The sequence below is a fragment of the Staurois parvus genome, unplaced genomic scaffold, assembly GCF_062004578.1.
Source record: "Staurois parvus isolate SC_StPar_1 unplaced genomic scaffold, SC_StPar_1.0 ptg000019l, whole genome shotgun sequence".
Classification (NCBI taxonomy): domain Eukaryota; kingdom Metazoa; phylum Chordata; class Amphibia; order Anura; family Ranidae; genus Staurois; species Staurois parvus.
This window is the reverse complement of record NW_028317815.1, coordinates 20,916,829-20,943,146: the sequence shown is the minus strand read 5'-3', so window position 1 is coordinate 20,943,146 and position 26,318 is coordinate 20,916,829. Positions and strand designations below refer to the sequence as shown.

General features: G+C 42.2%; 1 protein-coding gene across 2 annotated transcripts in view; it reads left to right on the top strand.

The window, feature by feature from the left end:
• The window catches only part of GSAP (gamma-secretase activating protein), a 117,517-nt gene that overhangs the window by 60,769 nt on the left and 30,430 nt on the right, over positions 1-26,318 (top strand). For both annotated transcript variants that reach the window (XM_089685686.1, XM_089685694.1), the window contains 9 exons: positions 1,552-1,644; positions 9,891-10,111; positions 13,030-13,099; positions 14,053-14,135; positions 14,589-14,642; positions 14,803-14,931; positions 16,203-16,261; positions 16,651-16,682; positions 21,410-21,468. In XM_089685686.1, coding sequence (XP_089541812.1) covers positions 1,552-1,644; positions 9,891-10,111; positions 13,030-13,099; positions 14,053-14,135; positions 14,589-14,642; positions 14,803-14,931; positions 16,203-16,261; positions 16,651-16,682; positions 21,410-21,468 — 800 coding nt within the window. The remainder of the gene's footprint in view (positions 1-1,551; positions 1,645-9,890; positions 10,112-13,029; positions 13,100-14,052; positions 14,136-14,588; positions 14,643-14,802; positions 14,932-16,202; positions 16,262-16,650; positions 16,683-21,409; positions 21,469-26,318) is intronic.

Below are 26,318 nucleotides of genomic sequence, written 5' to 3'. Positions count from 1 at the left end.
ATGATCACAGCCAATTAGCCAATGAGGAGAGAGCAGGGTCTGGCCCAAGCCACAATCTGTATGTGCAAATGGACACTCAGAGCAGCAGCTCGGGAGCGAGCCTGCTTGACTGCTTGCTATAGCACTTGGCAGGAGGGAGAGCCCAGGAGCGGCAGTGCAGGACCTGAGAAGAGGAGGATCGGGGCTGCTTTGTTCAAAACCACTACATAGAGCAGGTAAGCATGCCATATTAGTTTTTTTTTTTTAATTGCCTTTTAATATTTTAGTTGTAATTAACATGCTACATATTCATGACATTGCCAAATCTCACTACAAATCTGAGACTAGCAGTCTGAGGCAACAATGCCTTAGACCTCACACTGCAGATATATAGTTAAGACTGAAGGCACAGCAGTGCCTAGGGACCTACGTGTACCAAAAAGTGCACTAAAAATTTTCAGGTGGTATTAGGTTTTTCAGGCTACTGCTTTGGCACAATTACAGTTTCTCACAAATCTGCTTTTTGAGTTCAATTCCACTTAAGGCCACCAATCATAGTAATGGGCTAATAAAAATTAAGCTTATAAATGGCAGACTGGCACTCAGTGCTGTTGTAAGACTTTGTTGGTGTAGACCAGGGCTTGAAATTTCTACTAGCCTGCTAACATTTGGCTAGTGAAAATAACGTGGGCGAGTGTGTCCCAGACGCTGCATCGGAGGGTGGGGGATGGGTGCTACCAGCAGCACCAACCTGCCCCGAGCACTCTGTTGAGGGGGGCGCACTGCTGGTGCCACTCCTCAGTGACCGGAGTGATCACAGTTTCACTCCTGTCACAGGGAGCAGCTGCTGACACTTGCTGGAGGGAGGATTAGGCTTTCTCCTCCCTCTTGCCTGAGGGGTCAATAGATAGCCAGCACTAAGGAGTGAAGGCAGAGTGTCCTTCTCTCCCCTTGTCATGTGACTTATCACATGACCGAAGTAGGGAAAGAAGGAGAAGCTGCGTTCACGAGAAGAGGTTACACTTATGGGGACACCTGATGTAAAGGGGGTCTCTGATGGGAACACCTTATATAAAGGGGGACTCTGATGGGGACACCTGATGTAAAGGGGAACTCTGATGGGAACACCTTATATAAAGGGGGACTCTGATGGGGACACCTGATGTAAAGGGGGACTCTGATGGGGACACCTGATGTAAAGGGGGACTCTGATGGGGACATTTATTTTCATTTTAGGTTTACATTGTTTTATGTTAACCACTTGCCCTTTAGACTCGAATAAGCTATTGCTGTTATGTTTAAACTGACATAATTAAGCTATGTTATAATTGCTGTTTTTTATATTTTGAACTCTTTATTCTAAAGAAAAATGTAATTTCATAAGCTTTAAGGGGGTGGGGTTGGGGGATTGGCCTGGAGTGGGGTTGGAGGTGGACCTGGGCAATGTTTGGTGGGGCAACTGGTGGAGAGTAAGGTTTTTGCCTTGCTAGTAGGTCTAGACTTGAAATTTTAAGCCCTGGTGTAGACCATGTAGACCATGATTTTATTTCTAATTTCAGTTTTTCTTTCTAGGTACCTATGTTGCTGTTTATTTGCCTGATCATTTTTTCCACTTGATAAACACAAAATATCCAGACTTGATGTGTTATCACTTGTTTTTATCTGGTGAGTGCTGGTCTATCTATTATACATCGTTTTCAGCAGAGAAGCAGAACAAAGTACTGCAGGAAAATCATATCCTGGCCATAAACTGATCAAAATTTGGTGAATGGGTCAAATTTCGATCCATGTATGGGCAAGCTAGTTGTACTGAATTTGGTCTATCATTTGACTTCAGTACAACCATCCTGCTTTTTTGTTTTTGTTTTTTTTTATCAATTACGATGGCAGCTATAGCTGCAAGCAGTGATCCTTGCATTCAGATGGCTGGGAAATCTCCAGCAGTCAGAATACAATAGCTGCATGGGAGAGATTCCCCCATCACCCCTGAATGTATTGATGGGGGAATCGAGCAATTCTCTTTCCTAGAAAATTGGTTAATGTATGGCCAGCCTTACTGTTGGAGTCTGACCTGTAAATAGTTAGTGGGTGCTTTAAACCTGCAGTGCTCATCCAAAACTGAAGTATCTCCTTTTGCATTTTTTGAGTTAACCCTGGAATGTTCAGATAATCAGATGATTTTGTTGCATCCATTTACTTCTAAGAAGCTAATGAATACCAAAATCTGAATTTTTTTTTTTTTTTTTTATTGTTAGGCTATGATTGATCCCTAAGGGCTTGTTCATGTGTGTGTTAATTATGCAGAATGAAGCAATGTTCATTAATACGCCTCTAGTATTTTTCATATGTTAACAAATCCACATGAAAGCTTGTCAAATGAAAGTGTTTTTCCAAGGGGGAAGTGCTTGGAGGGGAGGTGATATAAGAGAAATGATCAGCTTTGAGGAGTGGTTAGTCTGTAGTGCGATAAGCAGACATTTTTCTAATTTCTCTGCAAGATGGTCCAGCTCAGGATGATCATGGAAAGATTGTCAGTCACTTGCAGACACTCAAACTTGTTAAGTCATGTGCTTGCACCAACACTTGTTGGTGAAGTCCTGTGCTGGCACCATCACTGACTGACACAAAAAGCTTTGCCACAGGCAACATTGCTCAATGCATTCTGAGATACAGGAACTTTTCACTGCCTTTTACTCAGCTAACATTTTATAATCACATCTATAGTGTTTACAGCGAGTTATTGAAGCAGTTACAGATTGCTACCATTGAAATTAATGGACGCGACTGATAAGCAGCATGGCTCCTGAAAATGATATATTGCTTAATTTTTAATACACAACCGAAAGTTACTATACCTGTGCCTGCTGCACTGTGTGGTGCCCATTGTAATATCTGTGGCAGGCATTGAAGGGCTGTTAGGAGGCTTTAAAACTGCTTAAATGCGACTTAAACACTGGGTATGGATGCATGTGTGAATGAGCCTTAACCCTTTTGCCGCCTGGTCCTGTACTGTTATGCTGTCTGCGTCCCATTGGGTAATTTCTACTGGTGATCATTTTTACGGAGTCAGAAAGCGATGAGTGTCAGCCAAGCATCTGTCATTCATGCACATAAGGAGACTGTTGCATCAGTAATGCTTAGGTCTTGTTCACACTGGGCGTACAATACTGTGCATCTGTGTGGGTAAACGCTGCCATGCACCGGTGTAAAGGTGTTCATGGCGTCTGCTGGGACACAGTAGCTGAACGGACATAGCCGCTGTGTCCCAATATGACATCTGTGTGGGTGCGGTCCCCAAACGCAAACAGGTTGAGTCCAAAGACCTGCACCTACCCAGATGTCCTATCGGGACACAGCAGCTATGTCCATGCAGCCACTGTGCCCCAACAGACATCAATGGAACTGCCTGCACCATGTAACACCCACACCAGGTATGGTGTTGTATGCCCAGTGTGAAAGAGGCCTTAGGAGTACATGATCTAATATTTTATAAAAATGTGAGCATTTAAATTAAATCCTGCAGTGTCCATTAGCCCAACAGCTGTTTCTTGTCCCATGCCTCTGCATCTACGGTATTTCATGATCTTGTTGCTTAGTGCTTTTATGGTTTTCAAGAGGAGAAGAAACCTTTGGATTTCTAGTTTGGATGGAGTTTCCTTTTGCGATATAGCATGCATTAACTTTTATTGAATTGCTCTTTATTTTGCAATCTGAAATATTTCCACACATTTTTGATCATTAGTCATGTTGATGTGAAACATAAAGGGAATTTGGTAAAGCATTTACAACACTTTTCTGGCAGTATAGCCTATTAAAGTCCTTTCCAACACCACATCACCTTTTAGATAGGTGATGGATTCAGGTAGTTCTTGTGCCACTTTCACAATGTGTTGCTTTGGCTGTGACAAATTCAAAAAGAGTTACCACCAGTTCATAGATAACGAAAAAATATCTTTGGCCTTTATTGGCGCAAAAGGGAACACACATTGCAATATGTAAAGACATGGATACATTTTATTTCAAACAGCTCATAAAACCACATGTAGACCTATTACAGGTCATAAAAACAAGTGCCTGTGTACAATGTTGAGTTATCAATGGGTGTGTACCAACTGCTACAAATGAACCACAGTCAAATACTTTTTTTAAACTCTTTTCTTGGTCATATCAACATTTGTAGCCTGTGGAGATAGGTCCTCATAGGTTAATTCATTTCTCAGTTTGGTTCTTCAGGAAATATTGAGGATAATGGATTATGTAAATACAAGAACAATATTATAATAATACAATATGCAAGATTTGTTAATCAAATGGTCCACACTTTAAAGTGGTTGTAATTGCTGAAGGATTTTTTACCTTCATGCATTCTATGCATGAAAGTAAAAAACCTTCTGCGTGCTGCTCCCCCCCCCCCCCCCCACAGCTTACCCTAATACTCACCTAGGCCCCCTCTCGATCCAGCAATGTGCACGTGAGCCAATGAGGAGAACAGGGGTGGGGCTCAGTGTCTTATGGACGCATAGAGCAGGGCTTGGGAGCGAGCACAAACCAGTGCCCCCATAGCAAGCAGCTTGCTATTGGGGGCACTGGTCAAGGGGGGGGGAGCCAGGAGCGTCGGTGGGGGATTCGAGAAGAAGAGGATCGAGGCTGCTGTGGCAAACCATTGAACAGAACGATGTTTTTTCCTGTTTTTTGTTTTGTTTTTGTCTTAAAAAAAAAAAAAACCTTTAATATCACTTTAAGTCTGTAACTGTGGCAACCATGTAGGAGACTCTTGGGGCGGCCACCAAGACAGAGTAAGGAGCTAGGAAGAGGCAACGTGTATAAAACTCACCAAAAGAGTTTTTATGCACGTATGGTATGAACGAGGCCTGAAGGTTAATTGATCTTAAGATATTGACCCTGGAGTATGGCAAGAGCTCAGGATTGTATGGAAATGTTCCAGAAATAGTTTTTACCACCCAAAAGATGCCCACAAGCCGTTGTACACCTCTGTAAACCTAGAAAGAAAACGTGTCCGTACCGGATTGGCTTCAGAATAGACAAGTATAAGCATCCTTTCTTTCACAGGGTAGATAGAATAGGCTTAGAATGGGGGTGGGAGTAGGTTTAGTCTTGGTTGAATTTTGACTGAACTTTCACTTTAATTCTATACCAGAGCATGTGTCTGCCATCTAGTGGACCTATGTTATTACATGTTCTAGCATGCCACGTATTTCCTAAGCATGGGAGGCTATTGTAATTAGATGGGCTGGAATAAAATATATATGCTTCAGCGAAGGGTAACCAAAATCCATCCTATTCTGAGTTTTGTTTGGAGTTGTTGTCACGATTATTTTGAGTAATGATTTATATTGTTTGTTTTACTAGTTTTATAACACCCACTTGCTGCACATTTAGAGGCGATAACAGATCAAGCCAACGTACTGTGACGAGTTACTACTAATGGAACATTTCTCAACAATCTTGGGCCATTGCCATATACTAGGGTCAATATATTAAAGGATAAGTTCACGTTTGGTAAAATGGTACCATGTTACACCCTAAATACGGGTGCAACATGTAACAAGAGCACTCGATATTCTCCCCGAACCCATTGTCATAATTCATAAATAGCCCAGCCCACACAGCTGCATCATTCATTTTTGGTTTCCTGTGAATGAGTGAACTACAAGTATCAGCCATTGCGCCAGACAGCTTGTAGTTCTCAATGAACTGTAAGGGTGCAGGTAAGCGCTCTCGTAGTTGATTGATTCCTCCTGCAGTTCAGTAACTTTCTACCTGTACAGAAGGTATGAGCAGACAGCTGACTGAGTGTCTGAAGGATTCTGGTATTGCTGATTGTGGGTGCTGTGCTTTACAGGCTGCACTGTAAAAAAATAAAATAAATAAATGCACATTTTTTTTACCTGCAAAAAGATGTGCTTTTTATTATTTAATTTTTTTTTGCAAAAGATGAACTTCTCCTTTTAACATCAACTGATCTTTAATGTAAATGTAATGGAACCATGGCATATTAAACACACTCCTATGTTGAGGTTGTTGTGCTATCATTTATTAATTATACAATTATATTTTGACCCAAATAGAGCCACGTCGGCTATCCTTCATTGCCGCCTCTTCAACGTTCCTTTCTCTGTCTCTGTGACCTCCCCAGGGGTTTCCTACATGGTTGCCACAGATAGACTTGAGGTTTAGACCATTTTGATTAACACAAACTTGCATATTGTATCATTGTAATATTGTAGAAAATGTTTCATTGGTTCTTTTTGCATTTAGTTACATCTTTAGTTATCCCCAACCACCACCCACTCTGATGGAAATATCCTGGACCTTGTCTTCTCCAACCGCTGCGCTCCCCACAACCTCACTAACACCCCCTTCCCTCTCTCTGACCACAACCTGATCACCTTCTCTATCTCCTCGTCCTCCAACGCCTACCCCTCCAAATGTCACACTACTACCAGCCGTAACCTCCGCAACCTTAACCCTGCCTCCCTCCACTCTGCAGCTGACCAACTCCACGACCGCATCCTCCCCCTGTCCTGCCCCGACTTGGCTTTGACCGCCTACAACAATGCGCTCTCAACAGCCCTTGACTCACTAGCGCCTTTAACCACACGCAACATCAGACCCCGACCGCTCCAGCCCTGGCAGACTGATCACACCAAAACCCTCAAATGACAAAGTCGTGCCCTAGAGCGACTATGGCGCAAAACCAAATCCCAACAAGCCTTCACCCGCTATAAATCTGCCTTTCGCACCTACACCTCCTCCCTCCATGCTGCCAAACAGGCCTACTTCTTGACCCTCACCAAGGCCCTCTCCTCCAATCCTCGCCGACTCTTCTCTGCCTTCAACTCTCTACTCTCTCCACCCCCACCTCCACCCAGCACCTCACTCACTGCCCTTGAGATTGCCAATCACTTCAAAAACAAGATTGACACAATTCGCAAGGACATTGCCGCAACTCACACGCCCTCTCAACCCATCCCCTCTCACACAGCTACCCCCTTATCCCCCCTCCCCCTTGACATAACCCGCAGGGACTTCGTCGCTGCTCAAACTCTCTCCAACCCCCTTCACCCTCACTCAGCTACCCCCTCATCACCCCTCTCCCACGGCCCCACCACTGCTCTGACCTCCTCTTCCACCCCACCCTACATTCCTCATACTGAAGCTCCCCCCACACTCCGCACCTTTGACCTTACTACCATCAAGGAAGTCTCCAAGATCCTCTCTGATGCCCGCCTCACCACCTGCCCCCTCGACCCTATCCCCTCACAACTCCTACGACCTTCCTCCTCCTCCATCCTACGCTCCCTCACCCACATCTTCAATCTCTCCCTCTCCTCAGGCACTTTCCCCTCCCCTCTGAAACATGGACACATCACCCCCATACTTAAAAAGCCCTCCCTGGACCCCAATGACCCGAACAACCTCAGACCCATCTCCCTGCTCCCATTTACATCTAAACTCCTCAAGCGCCTAGTCTACACCCGCCTATGTTCTCACCTCAACGACAACAACCTCCTCGATCCCCTACAGTCCGGTTTCCGTCCCCTACACTCCACCGAAACTGCCTTACTCAAACTCTCCAACGACCTGCTAACCGCCAAAGCTAATGGCCACTATTCAGTGCTCCTACTCCTTGACCTCTCTGCGGCCTTCGACACAGTCGACCACCCCCTCCTCCTCAAAAAACTACACTCCCTCGGCCTCAGAGACTCTGCTCTCTCCTGGCTCTCATCCTACCTGTCACAATGCTCCTTCAGCGTTACCTATAATGCTACCACCTCCCGCTCACTCCCCCTCTCTGTTGGGGTCCCTCAAGGCTCTGTCCTCGGGCCCCTTCTCTTCTCCATCTATACCTCCTCCCTTGGCCAACTCATGCACTCTCACGGCTTCAACTACCACCTCTATGCCGACGACACACAAATCTATCTCTCAACCCCCCACCTCACCCCCTTGGTCTCAGCCCAAATCACACACCTACTGAGCGACATATCAGACTGGATGTCGCTCCACTTCCTTAAATTGAACCTCTCCAAAACCGAATTTCTTGTCTTCCCCCCAGCCCGGACACCACCCCCCATTGATTTCTCAGTCACATCCAACAACGCTACCATCAAACCCGCCCTGCAGGCCAGAGTACTGGGTGTCATTCTGGACTCCAACCTATCCTTCCAGCCCCAAGTCCAATCTTTAACAAACTCGTGCAGACTCCACCTCCGCAACATCGCCAAAATCCGCACGTTCCTAACCCCAGAAACCACTAAACAGCTCATCCACTCCCTCATCATATCACGACTCGACTACTGCAATTCCCTCCTCACTGGCCTGCCTCGCCGCTGGCTATCCCCGCTTCAGTCCATTCTGAATACGGCTGCCAGACTCATTCACCTTTCCAAGCGCTCTGTCTCCGCCACCCCCCTCTGCCAATCCCTCCACTGGCTTCCGATTGCGCAACGGATCAAATTCAAAATCCTAACGCTGACATACAAAGCTGTCCACCATACTGCCCCGAACTACATCACTGACCTAATATCCAAGTACCGCCCAGCACGCACACTCCGCTCCTCACAAGACCTCCTTCTCTCTAGTTCCCTGGTCTCCTCCTCCCATGCCCACCTCCAGGACTTCTCCAGGGTGTCACCCATCCTCTGGAACTCCCTGCCCCAACCCATCAGATTATCACCTACTCTCCTCTCCTTTAGGCGCACCCTGAAAACCCATCTCTTCAGGGAAGCCTACCCCACCCCCTGCTAACTTGCCGACCTCCTCCACTCTTCCTACCACTCCATCCCCCACAGCTATCTCCTCCTGTGCCACCACCCCCTCCCTCCTAGATTGTAAGCTCGAAAGAGCAGGGCCCTCGATCCCCTCATGTTTTGCATTGTATTGGTATTGTTCTGTCACATGTTCTGTCCCCCTTTGTAATGTACAGCGCTGAGCGAACTATTGGCGCTTTATAAATACTGTATAATAATAATAATAATGTGTCCAGATGAAGCAAACTGAGAAACACATTGACCTATGAGGGCTTATCTCCACAGGCTACAAATGTTATGGCCAAGAAGCGAGTTTAATAAGCCTTTTACTGTGGTTGATAAGTAGCAGTTGGTACATACCCATTGATAACTCAGTATTGTATACAGCCACGTTTTTATGACCTGTATTAGGTCTACATGTGATTTTAGGAACTGTTTGTTCATGTTTTATACATATTGTAATGTGTTCCCTTTTGTGCCAGTAAAGTCCAAAATTGTTTTCTATTGAGTTTGGTATACATTATGGATATGGCACTAATGGATTTAACATACTGTAGATAGAAAAACTGGAGGAAATAAGAGACCCAGCTCCAGGTTGGTGTATAGATACAGGCCAGAGTAATCCAAATGGGGTAATAATAATAATTTAATAATAAACATGTATTATACTTTTGTTATTGTGTTGCATACAACCTTCCTTGGTTACAAGGATGCAAGCCACCTAGCAACCAGTGATGTGGGGCTGAACACTGACAATGGATTTCTGATAGACCAGTTCCCCATCAGGTCTCCTTTCCATGTGATTGACAGTGGACAGCAGTTTGTGGATTTCACAGCTGCTACACAACCTGCTAGTGGTTACGGAATCTGCCCACCTCCATCCCCTGTCAATCACAAGGAAAGTGGACCTAAGAGGGAACTATTCGCTGAGTTACACTGAGGATGGAGTGACAATCCAACCTGTTTGCCTGACACTCATTATTGGTCCTTTATGCATAGAGATCATTGCACTGCACATTTTTAGTGCAGGGTAGGAAATGGTCACAACCTGAGATGGCTTCTATGGATAACATTGCAATATTTTAGCTGAGAGCCGATGCATTGAGAGATATTTATAATGAGCTCTATTTCTTTCCCCAGATGAGGGCTCCAGAATAAGTGGCATATGCAGTGATTGCCCTATTCAGTCTTTAATAAGTTCTAGTGTATTGGACAGTTGCACTGGAATAATTTTCTCTGTGACTATTGGCCAGGAAAAACTCCTTAAATTCTTGTCAGAGAGCAGACAGGATTGTGAGCGTCTAGCAGTGCTACATTGTTTCTTACTTCACCTCAGTCTCCAGCCACAGCGGGAAACGCAGGTAAAAGTTGATCAAGAATGTTATATAAAACCCTGCTTTTTCTGTTTTGTAATATTTTTTTGCGTAAACTCAGGCTGGGCATAAATAAGCCAATTCAATCCTGCCCAACAGATGTTGCCACAATGGAGGGCAAGGAGATATCTGTTGGCTTATGGCTGGCCTCTGTTTTCATGTTTCAGTATGTTTTGGAATTCCATGGTTATATTTTTTATAAAAAAATGAAAAGAATACAAATAATCGCTTGTGGTTTTTTTGTTTTATTTTTATTTTTTTTTCTTGGGGGGGGTTCTGCTTGAAATTTAAAGATTGCTATCTATAGGGTTAGGTTTGGAGACTGGTTAGGCCACTTCATGACCTTAACCTCTCTGGAAGTATTCCCGAGTGTAGCTCGGTGTAAAGTTTCAGCACCAAAAGCGGTAACCCTGACCTACTCTCGGGAATACCCTGCAGCGTTGCTCCGGGATCCCTTCTGCACTAACCTTGTCCTGCGCTCCCGCGATGTCCCCCCTACAGCGTCCCTAGTCATCTCCTCCGGCCGAAGCCGGCATTCGTCTTCCGGGTTCTGTTCCCTGCAACGTTGGGGCGTATGGGGAACGGAACCGGTGGGAAATTTAAAAATGTCAAAAAGTGATATTCACTAAATACACTAAAATCACATAGTAAAACATTACTGTATCAAACCATTTCACATACATTTTGTCCCTACTGCTTTTGCATGTGCCCTGCCTGCATTTTTACTATTTTTTCTGCCTGGAAACTGAGAAATGTCCAAGGCTTCCAAAAAGCGTTTAGGTCAAAAGCGATAGTAAATTAGAACCACTTGCAGAATTGAGTGATAATGATTCGTGGGGAAATTCGTCATCCAACACTGAAAACGATTTTGCGACTAAGATCAGTGATGTGCGAACTTGGCGCTCTATTTCAAATTTCAGTGTTTTTGGTTTGATTATATTATTGAATTAAATTTATTATTATTATATATTATTTTTTATGATTATTTATTAAATTATAATTTATGATTTCGTATTTCAAATTTTAACATACCCGGGATGTTTACTAGACTCTTGTTCGGACAGATTTCAGTGAGTTATTCCTAAAAATTACAGGCCTGCAATAAAAAAAATACATATTTCCATGCAAAAAAATGTACCGCTTTGAACACAGAAATGCTGACATAATCAGACCGCTAGGCAGGTTAATGTGCTTCTTCTTGAGCCATTCCTTTATTGCCTTGGCAGTATGTTTGGGTCATTGTCATGTTGGAAACCTATCCAAGACCCATCTTCAGTGTTCTGGCTAAGGGAAGAAAGTTCTCATCCAAGATTTTACAATACATGGCTCCATCCATTGGCCCCTCAATGCGGCAAAGACGGCCTGTACCTTCAGCAGAGAAACGGTCCCAAAGCATAATGTTACCACCTCCGTGCTTGACTGTAGGGATGGTGTTCTTGGGGTCATAGTCAGAATTTTTCTACCTCCAAACACGGCGAGTCGAGTTAATGCCAAAGAGCTCAATTTTGGTCTCCCCTTACCACAGCACTTTCCCCCAATCCTTCTCCTAATCATTTAGATGTTTAATGGCAAACTTCAGACGGGCCTGTACATGTGCCTTCTTGAGGAGGGGGGACCTTGCGGGCACTGCAGGATTTCAATCCATGGCGATGTATTGTGTTACCAATGGTTTGTTTGGTGACTGTGGTCTCAACTGATTTGAGATCATTCACAAGCTCCTTCCCTGTAGTTCTGGGCTGATCCCTCACTTTTCTCTTGATCATCCTTACCCCATGAGGCGAATTCTTGTATGGCGCTTCAGATCGAGGGCGATTGATGGTTATATTGTATTTCTTCCATTTGCAAATAATCGCTCCAACAGTTGTCTCCTTCTCACCAAGCTTCTTGCTGATGGTCTTGTAGCCCATTCCAGCCTTGTGCAGGTCTGCATTCTGTCTCTATCATTTTAAAATACTCCTATAATAAAAATGCTAGACCCTTCATTTCTTTGTAAGTGGGCAAACTTACAAAATATGCAGGGGATCAAATAATTATTTTCCCCACTGTAAACAGGGGAGGTGCTGAAGCATCCCACCCCTGTTCATTGAGCCTGCAAATGGATGCCAGAGGGGGATAATTAGAAGTTCTGGGGCTTGATAGTGTACTTACCTGTCTTTGTAAACAATGGTTCTTTAAGATGTTTTAACTTGACATTAAGAAGTCAATTGATCTCTTATGTATGTTGTTATGTGTGAATACCTTAAAAGTCTCCAGTCTTGACAACTGTCTGTACAAAGGTTAGAGACAGGTATGGCATGCAGCACTGCTAGGTGAACGTCACACCTGCAGCAGATTTCAGCTTCCTTTGCAGTGCCCAAGAGTAACAATTCAATACCTTCTCATAGTTCTGAAGCTTATCTGCCCCCTCCTTCCTTCCACACATTCCTATTGGCCAGTGAGGCAACCAGTGGTAGTGATAGGCCATTGAGAAACTATGGGAGCAGGGTTTAAAGGCTAAGTTCAATTTTAGGAACCGGTTGTATGCTACACCCTAAATATGGTGTATTAGTACTCTCCTCCCACCCCCAGTTGGAAGAAGTGTCTGCAGGGACCTGCCATTGCACCTGTGATCCACTCATTGCAGGTGCAATGCCTTGTAGGCTCCTGCAAACAAGAAAATTATAAACGCACATATTTGTATTGCAAAAATATGCGTGTTTATTATTATTTTTTTTAATAAGGGTGAACTGAGCTCTTAATAGCAAGCTCTGATACTGCACATCATAGCAGAGGATGCTGCATGCTCCTCTGGGCACCTGTCAGCAGCTTTCAGTTTTCTTAACATTACAGAAGTCTTTGTATTCACAGTTAAACAGTATCTACGTGGGTTGTTATATAACCTATTTATTATGTTTTGTTTTTGTTAGATCATTGAATGGATCTGTGAAAACCTGTCAACATGTCAAACATTGGACCCCATACAAGAGTTCATAATTGGTATGCTGTCTATGGTTTTATTTCCTTACTTTATGCAGGAGAATAATATGAAAACATAATTATCTTTATCATAGTTACTTGTTTGTTTGCAGGTAACAGATATGCTTCCAATTAAATGTATTAGTATGTTTTTAAAGTTTAAAAACCCTGTTCCCCGATATATTTATGTGAGTGGCAGCCATATGTGCTCATTACACATGCCGGCTCTGCTTCATGCTTTGCAGTGCTAATAGTAGTGGTTCTTTACTGTGCTTTGTCACAAGTTGGTCAACTCTTTCAAAAACAATGTGGCTGATATCTTTTCTCAACAGCTGTTGATATAAACAGAGCAATTTCACCAAGCCTCTGAAAGTGTGTGTGTGGGCCCGGGGTCAGTAGGGGGCCCCATGAGATGCCCCTGGTACCTTTTTCATAGGCTTTTTTGAGTTTGGGCAAGGACACAGGGGCCCCATGATCCCCTATTGCATGGGGGCCCCATGAGTTGTCAGTCCGTGTGTGTGTGTTTTAACAAACCTCTATTGCTGATCCAATAAAAAAAAAAGAACTTGCTCTTTAATGTATTAAATCCCAATGAATGTTATTGTAATGTAGTATTCACTGCAATGATAAGATAAAATGTATTTGTATTTATAGTAGGTCTTGACAATAGCTGGGCTCCCAGAACACTGAAGACATAGAAAATGTAATTTTATTGTCTTGTGTGTCTTAATTTGCTCTTATAGATATCTCCATAGTTAGATGGTTGGTTTAATGTTTTAACACCTCCATTCTGATTCTTCTGGGTAGGCAATCAAGAATGAGATATAACCAATCTGTTTACTTTAATGTCCTAATATGTATGGGTCCTCAATAGATGATTTAAATGTAGCTTTACTGTTTAAATTGGTTCTATATGTAGTAAACTTTCAATAGTTATGATTTTTTTAATGGTTTTTATTTTATTCCCTTCCTAGCTTCTTTACACAGGAATTTAAGTTCAGAGGCGACACACCTGGATAAAGTTTTGGCATACACATCAGTGCCTTTTTGGGACAGGGTGAGCAGAAAATGCATACAAAATGCATGACAGTCTCCTCCCTCTAACATACATTGCTTCCCTAATGGAACTCTATCCACAACGTTGAAACCTGAGAGTGATTCTAACCATTGGAAAGTCTATCTAAAATGTAAAGAAAACCGTTTTGACTAGACTTCCAGATTACTTTTGACTGAATGTTTTATAACTCTGTAGTTTAAAAGTTTGCATATCTAATTTCTGTATATAAAAAATCATGCTGCAGTTATTTTTTGTGCATGTGGTGGTGGTGGGGTTCTGGAGCTTGAATACTGCATTCAGCATCGAGCCAAGTCAGAAGTGAACACGCAGAATCCTAAGACTTTAGAACTTGGAGAGGACTCCATTTTAAATGCACTACAAACCAGTTATAAATATGTTATATGAGATTTACTAATAAATTTCCTTACTATTTTTTTTTTTTTTTGTTGTCAGGGCATACGTGGGGTTTCATGTACAACTGACATTACAGATATGCCAGTTATGAAGGTGAGACTTTGAATGTGAATAAGAAATGTATAATAGTACCTTATTGAAGAATGATAGATACTTTTTGAAAAGAGTATACTAAGCTGAGCCACATTGAGCTTGCCTGTTATTAGTTCATTGTTGGTTGGTCTCTGCATCACATTTCATGTTTTTTTGACAGATTAGTACGTTTAAAGGCTTCTGGCAGAAGTTTCATTTTGAACTAGAATATATGAAACATAGCCAACAACAGTTTCTCTACAGCAGTCACATGCAAAGGAGGGACTGGTGCAAACTCCTTTCACAACTGGCAAGTATTACTATAAACTTTATCACTATTTTGTAGCACTTGATTACTTGCAAATCTAATTCTAGCTATTAAGTTGTCAAATATGAGGATGAAAGTGAACAACTATCCACATACCCCCTTTCTGACAATCACTGGAGGTCTGCCTACTCAGAACATGTGTTAAGCAGCTGCTTTAACAGCAATACCTTACATCTCCCCAGGTACTGCTGCTTGTAGGTTCTCTCCAACGCATGCATCCTAGGCTCTGAAACGCATTGCACATCAGTTCAATTATGTCGAGTTTTGCTTGTACATAGAATTTCTACAGTCCCAGCAGAAACTGGGAATTGTGGAAAACCTGTTTAAAAGCAGTGCGTTGAATTGTAGACATTAGAGGTTTGCAAAACTCACCATAATGTGTCATTCTGGATGTATTCATCAGTATTCCTGATCTGGAAATCTCCATTTTGAGCAGCTTGTCATAACTCCTGATTCCTTTGGAAGGCAGCCATTGGAGATTCTGCACCCCATCCCCCACAAAGCCACAGCTTTTGCACCATGCTATGCAAACTTTTTCAGTTGGCCTTTGGGCTGCCTATCCAAAAGACTTGGACAACCCACTGGCCAACTTAGAGCACATGGTAGGCTAACAACATTGCTGCTAATTATGAGGCAGTGGCTTAGTGATGTTAGCCTGCAACAAAAAGTGCTGTTAGTGACAAGATCTTCAGGTAAGAAACTTTACAAAAGATCCACAAAACACATATTTAGAAAACTGTACATGGTCAGGCATTAAGCTAAATATACTGAAAACTAAATGTAGGTTTTACCTACATTTAGTTCCAACCAAAAATGATGACATGTAAGGACAAGGGTGCAAAAATCAGGGCTTGTTACATGTAAATTCAATGCTAAATTATAGTGTGACATGCCAAACACGCTGAAAATTATCTTTAGGGCATACATACACTTTAAACCAGAATGTGAAGATTTTGGCATGCAAGATGCACGGAAATAACCTCTCTCGCCCAAATAAATGGTCATTATACATGTTGCAGTGCACAATTTAGTTTGTTCCCTACCGCACACCGGGGCTAAAATAAAAAGGCACCATGGGAAAATGGCAAACCTCTGATATCCAAATATTTCAGTACAAAATGTTAAATAGAAGTAGGTTTTGGGTGCATGCTTTTATTATGTAATCGGCTGTCTTAATTTCCACTACTGCATATTAACTTTTTTTTTTTTTTTTTTTATATATATATATATATATATATGTTAAACTGACACAGGATACTGGTGAGAAGAGAAATGCAGTCTATCAGCGAAATATACTTGAAAAAGCAAAGAAGTAAGTCAGTCAGCATTTATCTTTGTATTAGAGGTAGCTGGCTGTGAAACTGCGGCTGTTCTTTGGTAATAGAGTAGTCCTATATCCTTCTTCTTTTTTTTTTTTTTTTTTTTTTTGGTCATTTATGGGCTTAATCAAACTAAGAGCAGCTGCTAGAAATGGAACACTTTTTCTAGAAAAGTGTGTGTACGTATTAAATAATAATAATATAGGTATGGGGTGTTTTTATGAATGATACCTTCCACAGATTTTAACAGATATAAATCTGAACTGTATCAAAAAGCCTTACTGTTTTGTTGACCATTTGCTAGAATTAGCTGCTAATGTGTTACTTAAAACGGCTTACCAATTTATTTTAATGAAAATGTGTATATATATTTTTCTTTCAGGGTTCTTTTAAACATGGATTCAATGAAACAAGGTATGTTGTGAAATCTTCCCTGTGCATTTTTTTTTATTTTTTTTTTTTATAGAAGAAAACATTAACTGTAACAGAAATGCCTGCAACAGGATCAAGGGTGGTCAAGGCTCATTGATGCACGTGGGTAGCGAAGGCCTTTGTAGTCTGATCCATTAGAAGAGCTACTGCAGCTCAAATTGCTAAACAAGCTACCAATAGAAAAGTGTCAGATCACACTGCATCACAGTTTGTTACATAAGGGGGTGTGTAGCTGCAGACTGATCAGGGTGCCCATGCTGACCCTTGTCCACAGTCAAACTTTAATACGATGGACACATGAGCATCAGAACTGGACCACGGAACAATGGAAGAAGGTGGCCTGGTCTGAAAAGTCCATTTTTCTTTTACATTATTATTATTATTATACAGGATGTATATAGCGCCAACAGTTTGTGCAGCGCTTTACAACATAAGGGAGAAAGTACAATTACAATACATTTCAGTACAGAAGGAATGTGAGGGCCCTGCTCCTGGAGCTTACAATCTAAAGGAAGGGGGAGATGATACAAAAGGTGATAGCAAAAGAAGTGAGTTTTCAAAGATCGCCTAAAGGCAGACAGGGTGGGGGCTGACCGGACATGCTGTGGTAGGGAGTTCCAGAGGATGGGAGAGGCTCTGGAGAAGTCCTGGAGGCGAGCATGGGAGGAGGTGATGAGGGAGCTAGAGAGGAAGATATCTTGGGAGGAGCGGAGTGGGCGATTTGGCCGATATCTGTTGATGAGGTTGGTGATGTAGCTAGGGGCAGTGTTGTGGATGGCTTTGTAAGCTGTGGTTAGTATTTTGAATTTTATACGTTGGGTTAGTGGAAGCCAGTGAAGGGATTGGCAGAGAGGGGCAGCAGTCACTGATCGGTTGGTAAGGTGTATGAGTCTAGCAGCAGCATTCATAATAGACTGAAGGGGGGATAGCCTGTGTAACGGTAGACCAGTGAGGAGGGTGTTGCTGTAATAGAGGCGGGATATAACCAAGGCGTGGATGAGTTGTTTTGTGGTGTCATTGGTCAGGAAGGGGCGGATTTTGGAAATGTTCCGGAGGTTGAGGTGGCAGGATTTAGCCAGTGAGTGGATCTGGAGCCCAAAGGAGAGGTCAGAGTCTAGGATTATGCCTAGCACCCTGGCATGAGGGGAAGGACCAATGGTTGTGCTGTTGATCTTAATGGTAAAGTCGTGAGTGGGGGATCGGGGAGGAGGAAATATTACAAGCTCAGTTTTTGAAAGATTGAGTTTAAGGTAGTGATGTGACATCCATGCTGATATGTCGTTTAGTAGATTTGTGATACGTGAGGAGATTGAGGGGGTGAGCTGGGGAGTGGAGAGAGAGATCTGGGTGTCATTAGCATAGAGGTGGTATTGGAAGCCATGGGAGGTTATCAGTTGGCCCAGGGAGGAGGTACAGAGCAAGAAAAGGAGGGGCCCAAGAACAGAATCTTGGGGTACCCCAACAGAAAGGGGAAGAGGAGCGGAGGAGTTGTATGTGACACTGAAAGTGCGCTGAGAAAGGTAAGAGGAGAACCAGGAGAGAGCAGAGTCACGGAGGCCGATTGTCAGGGCAGGAGCTGAGGAACGGACAGGCAGGCCTAACAATGTAACGCACTGGCTGACGACAACCACCACCCACAGACCGAAGTCCCTCAGGGCGCGGAGTCTAAGTCCCAGGCCACCCTTTACCAGGGCCCCTGATGGTGGGGATGGACTTGACGCAGCCAGGAACCAGGTCGCGGCCCCCGAGACACCTCAGCTGCGGTAATGGCCGCCGCCAATGGCGTGTAGCTGGTGGAAGAGACAAAAGAGTAGTCAGACAAGCCGGGGTCAACAACAACAGGACAAAACAGTACAGGACAGCAGACGAGAATCACAGGTCACGAGCCGGGTTCAGCAACAGAGGGTCAGATCAAAGGAGAATACAAAGAATAGTCAAGTCACAAGCCAAATCAGATACCAGGAGAGTCAGAACAGAGTAATAGCAACACAAAGACACAAGTGCAAAGAGCATGTGCGGGCCACAGGCTTATATGTCATCAGCCACACCCCTCTGGGGGATGGACCACAGAAACCTGAAGGCATAAAAGGATTCCCATCATGCACAGCAGAATCCAAGATGGACGCCAGCACATGGAGTAACATAACCTCAGGGAAAAGGTAGAACCTTGACACCGATGGAGTGGAGTTTACTAAGGAGAATCGGGTGGTCGACTGTGTCAAAGGCAGCAAAAAGGTCAAGGAGTATGAATATGGAGTAATGGCCATTGGTTTTAGCAGTTAGTAGGTCTTTAGTGAGTTTTAGTAGGGCAGTTTCTGTGGAATGTTGTGGGCGGAAGCCAGACTGTCGGGGATCCAGAAGGTTGTTGTCGGTGAGGTAGAAGTTCATACGGTTGTGAACAAGGCGCTCAAGAAGCTTGGAGGCAAACAGGAGCAGGGAGATGGGTCTTAAGTTTTTCAAACAGGTGGGGTCCAGCGAGGGTTTTTTTGAGAATGGGGGTAACCAGTGCATGTTTGAACAGGGAGGGAAAGGTGCCCATGGAGAGTGAGAGGTTGAAAATGTGGGTTAGAGAGTTTAGGATAGAGCAGTAAGGAGGCTGCAACAGTTGAGGGGACAGGTGGTGAAATGGGCCTTGGAAAGGAGATCGGTAACTTCCTTGGTGGTAACAGGGTCGAAGGAGGAGAGTGTTGAGTTTGGTATTGGGCCTGATATGTTGTTTAGAGGAGGAAGCTTGACACTGGCGATCTCATCACGAATTGTGTCGATCTTCTTCTTGAAGTGACTGGAAATCTCCTGTGTAGTAAGTAAGTTGGTGGGCGGAGGCAGTGGGGGTGGAGTACAGAATTAAGGGTAGAGAAGAGTTGACGAGGATTGGATGATGTTGAGTCCATGCCTCAATGGCTCAGGGCTGTTTTGGGGCAAAGGAGGACCTACGCAATAGTACGTAGGTGGTCATAATGTTATGGCAGATACTTTAGTAGGCATTAGATGAAAACCAAAGGTCAGGGTGTGTTAGATGAAAACCAAATGTCAGGGTGTGTAACTAGAGAGCAAGTACCTTATAAGCAGAGCAGAAGTAACTTTTACTAAGAGGACACATGCAGTATTTGTAGCTATGAATCAGTGCCTTATTCTATTCAAGTGTGTATGCACACATTTACATCTTTCTATAGCTCCTGTTTTTGTTCTATTCCTGAAACATTTGGTTGCAGGGAGTGTTCAGTGTTGGGACTCATATTTTTTTTTAGATGATATAGAATCTGTGTTTAAAAGTACTTTTTATTATTTTTATTTTTATTACAGGTACTTGTATAGCGCCGTCAATTTACCCAACACTTTATATATATATTGTACATCCACATCAGTCCCTAACCCTCAATGGGTGTATAATCTAAGGTCCTTAACTTACATTGATACATGCACATATTAGGGCCAGTTTAGACAGGAGCCAATTAACCTACCAGCATGTCTTCGGAGTGTGGGAGGAAACCCATGCAGGCACAGGGAGAACATGCAAACTCCAGGCATGTGGTGCCATGGTTGGGATTCAAACAAATGACCTTTGTACTTTTTCAGTCTTTGCAGATGACACCAAGCTGTGCAGTGGAATAACGTCCCTACAGGATGTTTCCAATTTACAAGCCGACCTCAATGCACCGTTTAATTGGGCAACTATGTGACAAATGAGGTTTAATTTTGATAAATGTGAAGTTATGCACTCGGGAGGCTAAGAATATGCATGCACCATACATGCTAGGGGGAGTGTAACTGGGGAGTCAATGGTGAAGGATCTGGGAGTTCTAGTAGATCATAAGCATAATAGCATGCAATGCCAAGCTGCGGTTTTCAAAGTGAGCAAAATCCTTTGTATTAAGAGGGGTGTAGACTCCAGAGAGCGAGAGAGATCATTTTACCCCGGTAAGACCCCTTCTGGAATATTCAGTTTTGGATAGCAGTTCACAAAAAGGATATCGGGCAACTGGAGAAAGTACAGAGAAGGGCAGCCAAACTGATACGAGGCATGGAGGAGCTCAGCTATGAGGAAAGATTAGAGGAACTGGATGTATTCTCTCTTGAGAAGAGGAGATTAAGGGGGATATGATTAACATTTATAAATACATAGGTGGTCCATATAGTGAACTTGGTGTGGAGATATTCACTTTAAGGTCATCACAGAGGACAAGGGGGCACTCTTTACGTCTGGAGGAAAAGAGATTTAATCTCCAAATACAGAAAGGCTTCCTTACAGTAGGAGCTGTAAAATGTGGAATAGATTCCTTCAAGAGCTGGTCCTGTCCACCTCAGTAGATTGTTCAGAATATATCCAGAGAATATCCAATTGTCTCTTGGGGGATTAGGATTTTTTTTCCCTGCTGGAGCAAATTGGAGCTTTATTGGGTTTTTTTCCTCCCTCTGGATCAGTTGTATGTATAGGATTGTATAATTTTTTTTTCACTTTTATTGGTTGAACACATGGACCTGTCTCTTTTTTTTTCTTTTTTTTTTTTTTCTTCAACCAGACTAGCTATGTCACTATAAGTGGTACCTGCAGTATTTCTTTGTTCATTTGGTTTAGCTGGATAGTATCCAAATTACATGACTGCCATCCAGCTCCTCCTAATCTGATTAAAACCAGTCTGGTTTTTGCACAGGGTTTGGAATTCTCCAATTAGGCTTATTCGCTATGGCATTTTTTTTTTCCCTAACAGAAAGCACCGTGCCATTAATCCCAGAAGAAGACTACATTCAAAAGGATCTGATGGGACTGGTATGTGTAGCATAACAATATGGTTACTTCACAATGTACACAGTAATGTAGATCTTTCTAACATCGGAAGTTCTGTAACTTCTGCTGTGGAATTGTATGTGTGTGCATGGCATTAGATTTTAATTCATATAAAGGTGATAAAGTTGAACAAATGACAGTGTAGTCCTTTTCATGATATAAAAATAAACTGTAAAATGCAAGTTTTTCGTATGGAAAAATTAAGTACACCCTTACATTTACTTTATTTCATTTACCTGCAGCTAAAAGGGAAGGTGGAAATGGTCTTCTATCATAAGGTGTAGGAAACTATAACCATTCACAATAGGCTTTCATTAACCCAATAAATAACCTATTCAGCAATTGGCTATTTTTTTTTTTTTAATGAGTAGGTGTGGTGTTGGTCTCCAACCAATAACCCCATTTAGTTGCAGCGCACATTGCTAAATATCTAGAAAGGGAATTTTCAGACAGTGGAAACACTGCAAATAGGGGCTAAAATTACCCCTATTAGAAAATGATAAACACACCACACATCGTACAGTGTGTTAGTGGTTTATATATATTTTGCTAGGCTTGCATAATCCTTAAAAGGGTGAGACTGGGATATTTGACTTATTACTTTTTTCATATAGTATTTTATAACATCTTTGTGGAGACACCATTTTGATTTCCATTCATATGAAAGAATGGTACAATATGGTGATCTCCCCTTGATATGTGTATATATATTACAGGCAATATTTTTGAAATATGAAGGTGATGGTGTTACTTTCTCCATTTCAGGGGTGTACAAACAACATATTCAATATTCTTACTATAATACAAAATTCCTAACAAAAATTTGGGTAGCTAGTCCTCCTCTTGGCTTTTTAGCATGTGGGTATATGTACCCTCGTTCTTTGTTCAAGTAAGTGTACATTCCATTTTGGGAGATTGAACGTTTAGTGGAAGTAATGCAATTGACATTTATGTGTCATCAAACCAAGATCAACAGAGCTTTCGAAGGCCCTCCAAAGTTCTGCATATCTCATGATTCTGGCAAGGGATTTAAAAAGTTTGCCAAGTGATATGAAATTTAATCATTACACTGAGGAAAATAATCTACAAGCTGTGTACATTTCATACAACTACATTTGTCTGACTGGCTGGCTGGCCAAGCAAATTTAACCAAAAAGCTGACTGACTGAGGCTGAAACAAGCAAACATTTTGAGCTAATCCTATTGGACCAAATCATTTGGCTTGGGATCGCATCTCACACCTACATTTGAATAGACTACTTGAAAATGCCAAATGGAAAAAAAAATGAGGCACAGCAGAGGGGTGCCAACTAAATGCAGTATGTAAGTAAAATTTTTATTAAATTCCTAGATTGTAAGCTCGAAAGAGCAGGGCCCTCAATCCCCTCATGTTTTGCATTGTATTGGTATTGTTTTGTCACATGTTCTGTCCCCCTCTGTAATGTACAGCGCTGAGCGAACTATTGGCGCTTTATAAATACTGTATAATAATAATAATTAAAAACATGTTATTAGCAGCTCACTTGGTATAAAACCTAAATGGCATTACTCTATCCATGAGCAGTAATGAAGGCAAGCCTTGCATTGTGCTTCCAGGAGTATAAGCTCCAATGTGACCAACAGATAACTCAATGGACGCCAGAAACCGAAAGTTCCAGAACCACTGTGGAGCTCATAGATGGTACAAGAAATGACATCACACCTGGGAGGACCGCAAAGGGGGGGCGCCCTCTGTGGTCTATTTTGCCAAATATAATCTATTGTTAACCACTTTTCTACCTGGCACTTTCACCCCCTTCCTGCCCAGGCCAGTTTTCAGCTTTCAGCGCTGTTGCACTTTGAATGACAATTGCGCGGTCATGCAACACTGTACCCATATGAAATTTTTATCTTTTTTTTTTTAAACCGATAGAGCTTTCTTTTTGTGGTATTTAATCACCACTGGGGTTTTTTTATTTTTTGCAAAACAAACCAAAACCTACTGAGTTTTTTTTCTTAGTTTCTGTTATAAAATTTTGTAAATGAATAATTTTTCTCCTTCACTGATGTGCAGTGATAGGCAGTACTGATGAGGAGACACTGGTAGGTGGCATTGATGGGCATTGACAGGAATCACTGATGGGCGGCACTGATTGGCATGACTCATAGGTGGCACTGACAGGTGGCACTGAAAGGCAGCTCAGATGGGCATTGATGTGCACTGGTAGGCATTGATATGTGGCATTGATGGGCACTGACAGGTGGTATTGATGGGCACTGATAGGTGGCACTGATGGGGCTACACTGATCATCAGGGTACTGATGATCAGTGTAAATGTTCCCTCTGAGGAATGCCGATTACCGGCTCTCCTCTCCACACGAGCTGTTGACGTGACAGCTTGTGAGGAGAGAAATGCAGATAACCGGCATTTCTTTATTTACATGCGATCAGCTGTGATTAGACACAGCTGATCACATGACAGAGCCGAAGTGATCGACTCTTTCCGCTGATTTGGTGATCCGCTGTGTCCCAGAGACACAGCGCACCACCGATCGCCGCGCGCACATGTGGTTAGAGTAGAAAGACGTCATATGACGTCCTCCCAGAACGAGAGAACCACCGCCCATCTGTCATTTGCATATATGGGTATACATGTTCAGGGTTTTTTTTTTTTTTCAAACAGTAAAAACCTGACAGATCCCTGCATCATCCTAATGATTGTGTGATGCAGGGATTTCTTCCACTGTGCTATTGTATTCTGACCAGAGGACAAAATTAAATGAAGTTCTTATAAAAATATTGGTCGCTAGACTAAACTGGGTCATTTTCTCAGTTCTACATGATGGCCATTGAGGTTTTATGCCTGTCAGCCACAACTAATATTCATAGGACCCAAATTAATAAACAAATGGCAGTATATATTTCAGAAACATGTGCTTTGGCCTCTTTAGATACAGCTAAGACCATTTTATTCTATTTCATTTTTACAAATGTTTTTCACAGAGGCACAAGGTAGAGATGTCCTTTTTTTTTTTTTTTTCTGCTCCTCTCTTTTTTACGATCACAATTAAACCCTAGCTATAAACATTCACCAAATGGACAGCTTTGAAGGTATCACTCCAGAACAAAGGCATTTACACAGCTTATTTAATATTGTATCTCTTGGCTGTAGGTCTACCCTTAAAATTGGAGATAGGTGCCACTAAAACATTTAGTAAATATTCGGGACTGAAAATTAACTGGTAAAAATCTGTTTTGAGGACAGTCTCCAAACCGTTATGTACTTACAAACGTCTTCAATATCATCTTGCCATGGTTACCTCTTTTTAAGTATTGTATCTGGGGAATTAAATACTAAAGGACCCCCAGCAAGCAATTTCAGAAAATATAGACACATTATTACAAACTATTAAGAGTAAATTACTTGTGTGATTCACGTTAGCTGTAACTGACGCTGGTAGAATCAACTTAATTGAAATGATTAAATGCCAGTGATGGTACTTATATACTTAAATTAACTTAAATTGATACTAAACTTACACTGTTTAATTTATATTATCCCTTCTATTTCTGTATGTGGATGATGGCACTGTAATTATTTTAATAGGTAAAAACTAAGTACCCTTTTCATAGTCATGATACAGCTGTCACATGACCCAGTTTTTTTCCCAGCCTGTCTGCAGGGAAACATAAGCAGGAAAAATACTAGAAAAATGCCACAGTGAATAGGTGGCGGGGCGGACTGACAATAGGGGATCATGGGGCCCCTGTGTCCTTGCAGAAACTCAAAAAAGCCTATGAAAAAGGTACCGGGGCATCTCATGGGGCCCGCTACTGACCCCAGGCCCTCGGGCAGTGCCTGAGTTTCCAAATGGTCAGTCCGCCCCTGAAAGGTGGATCACCCTTATATAATTACTCTCTGACTCATCAATAAATGATATTATTATTATACAGGATTTATGTAGAGCCAACAGTTTGCTCAGTGCTTTACAATATAATGGAAGACAATACAGCAACAATACAGTTCAATACAAGAGGGATTTGAGGGCTCTGCTCCTTGGAGCTTACAATCTAGGAGATATGGGTTATAACCACAGAAGACTATAGCATACGAAAAAACAACCCTAAAGAAAGGCAATAAAGTAATGGTTTAAAATAAACTCAAGCAGAGTAGTATCAGGTGCAAAAATTACTTTATTGTAAATCTCACAATGAGTTGAAACCTTGCAAGGTGAAAACACATCACAACTATTAAAAAATCAACAATCAAGATTGCGATATCCAAAGGCTGTAATAGAGTACCACTCATCATGGATTTGCTCTACTAAATACAGAATATTCATAACCCGCAAATTAGTGAAGTAATAAACTTGTTAATAGAAAATAATTTGTCATCATCATAAACAATGACCATGTTAGATAGCATAATTACTGAGCATCTGAATGATATAGGTTCCTATCAGCCTATAAGTAGGAATTATTAAGGATCATAGATATAGTCCGGAGGAACAGAAAATCATTCAGGCCCATATCCAAATATATGCATATTCAAACATGTCAAAAAAATTAATTGATATGACAATTATTTCAATCATCAGGGACAGCAGGAAAGTACAGACCAATTCCAGCAGAAGTAAAACTATCACATGTGTAGCACAGACAGTGAGCGTGAACATCACAAATAATGACCTAAATAGAGAAAAGCATGTGGATAACAGCTCTGAGTGAAATAGGTTACGGTCATCCTGTATTAGGAGAGTATAAAAGGACAGCCTGTCTGCAGGGAAACATAAGCAGGAGGAGCTTCTAGTCCTCTGCTGCTGGTCGCATGATCAAAAAAAAGCCTTTGAAA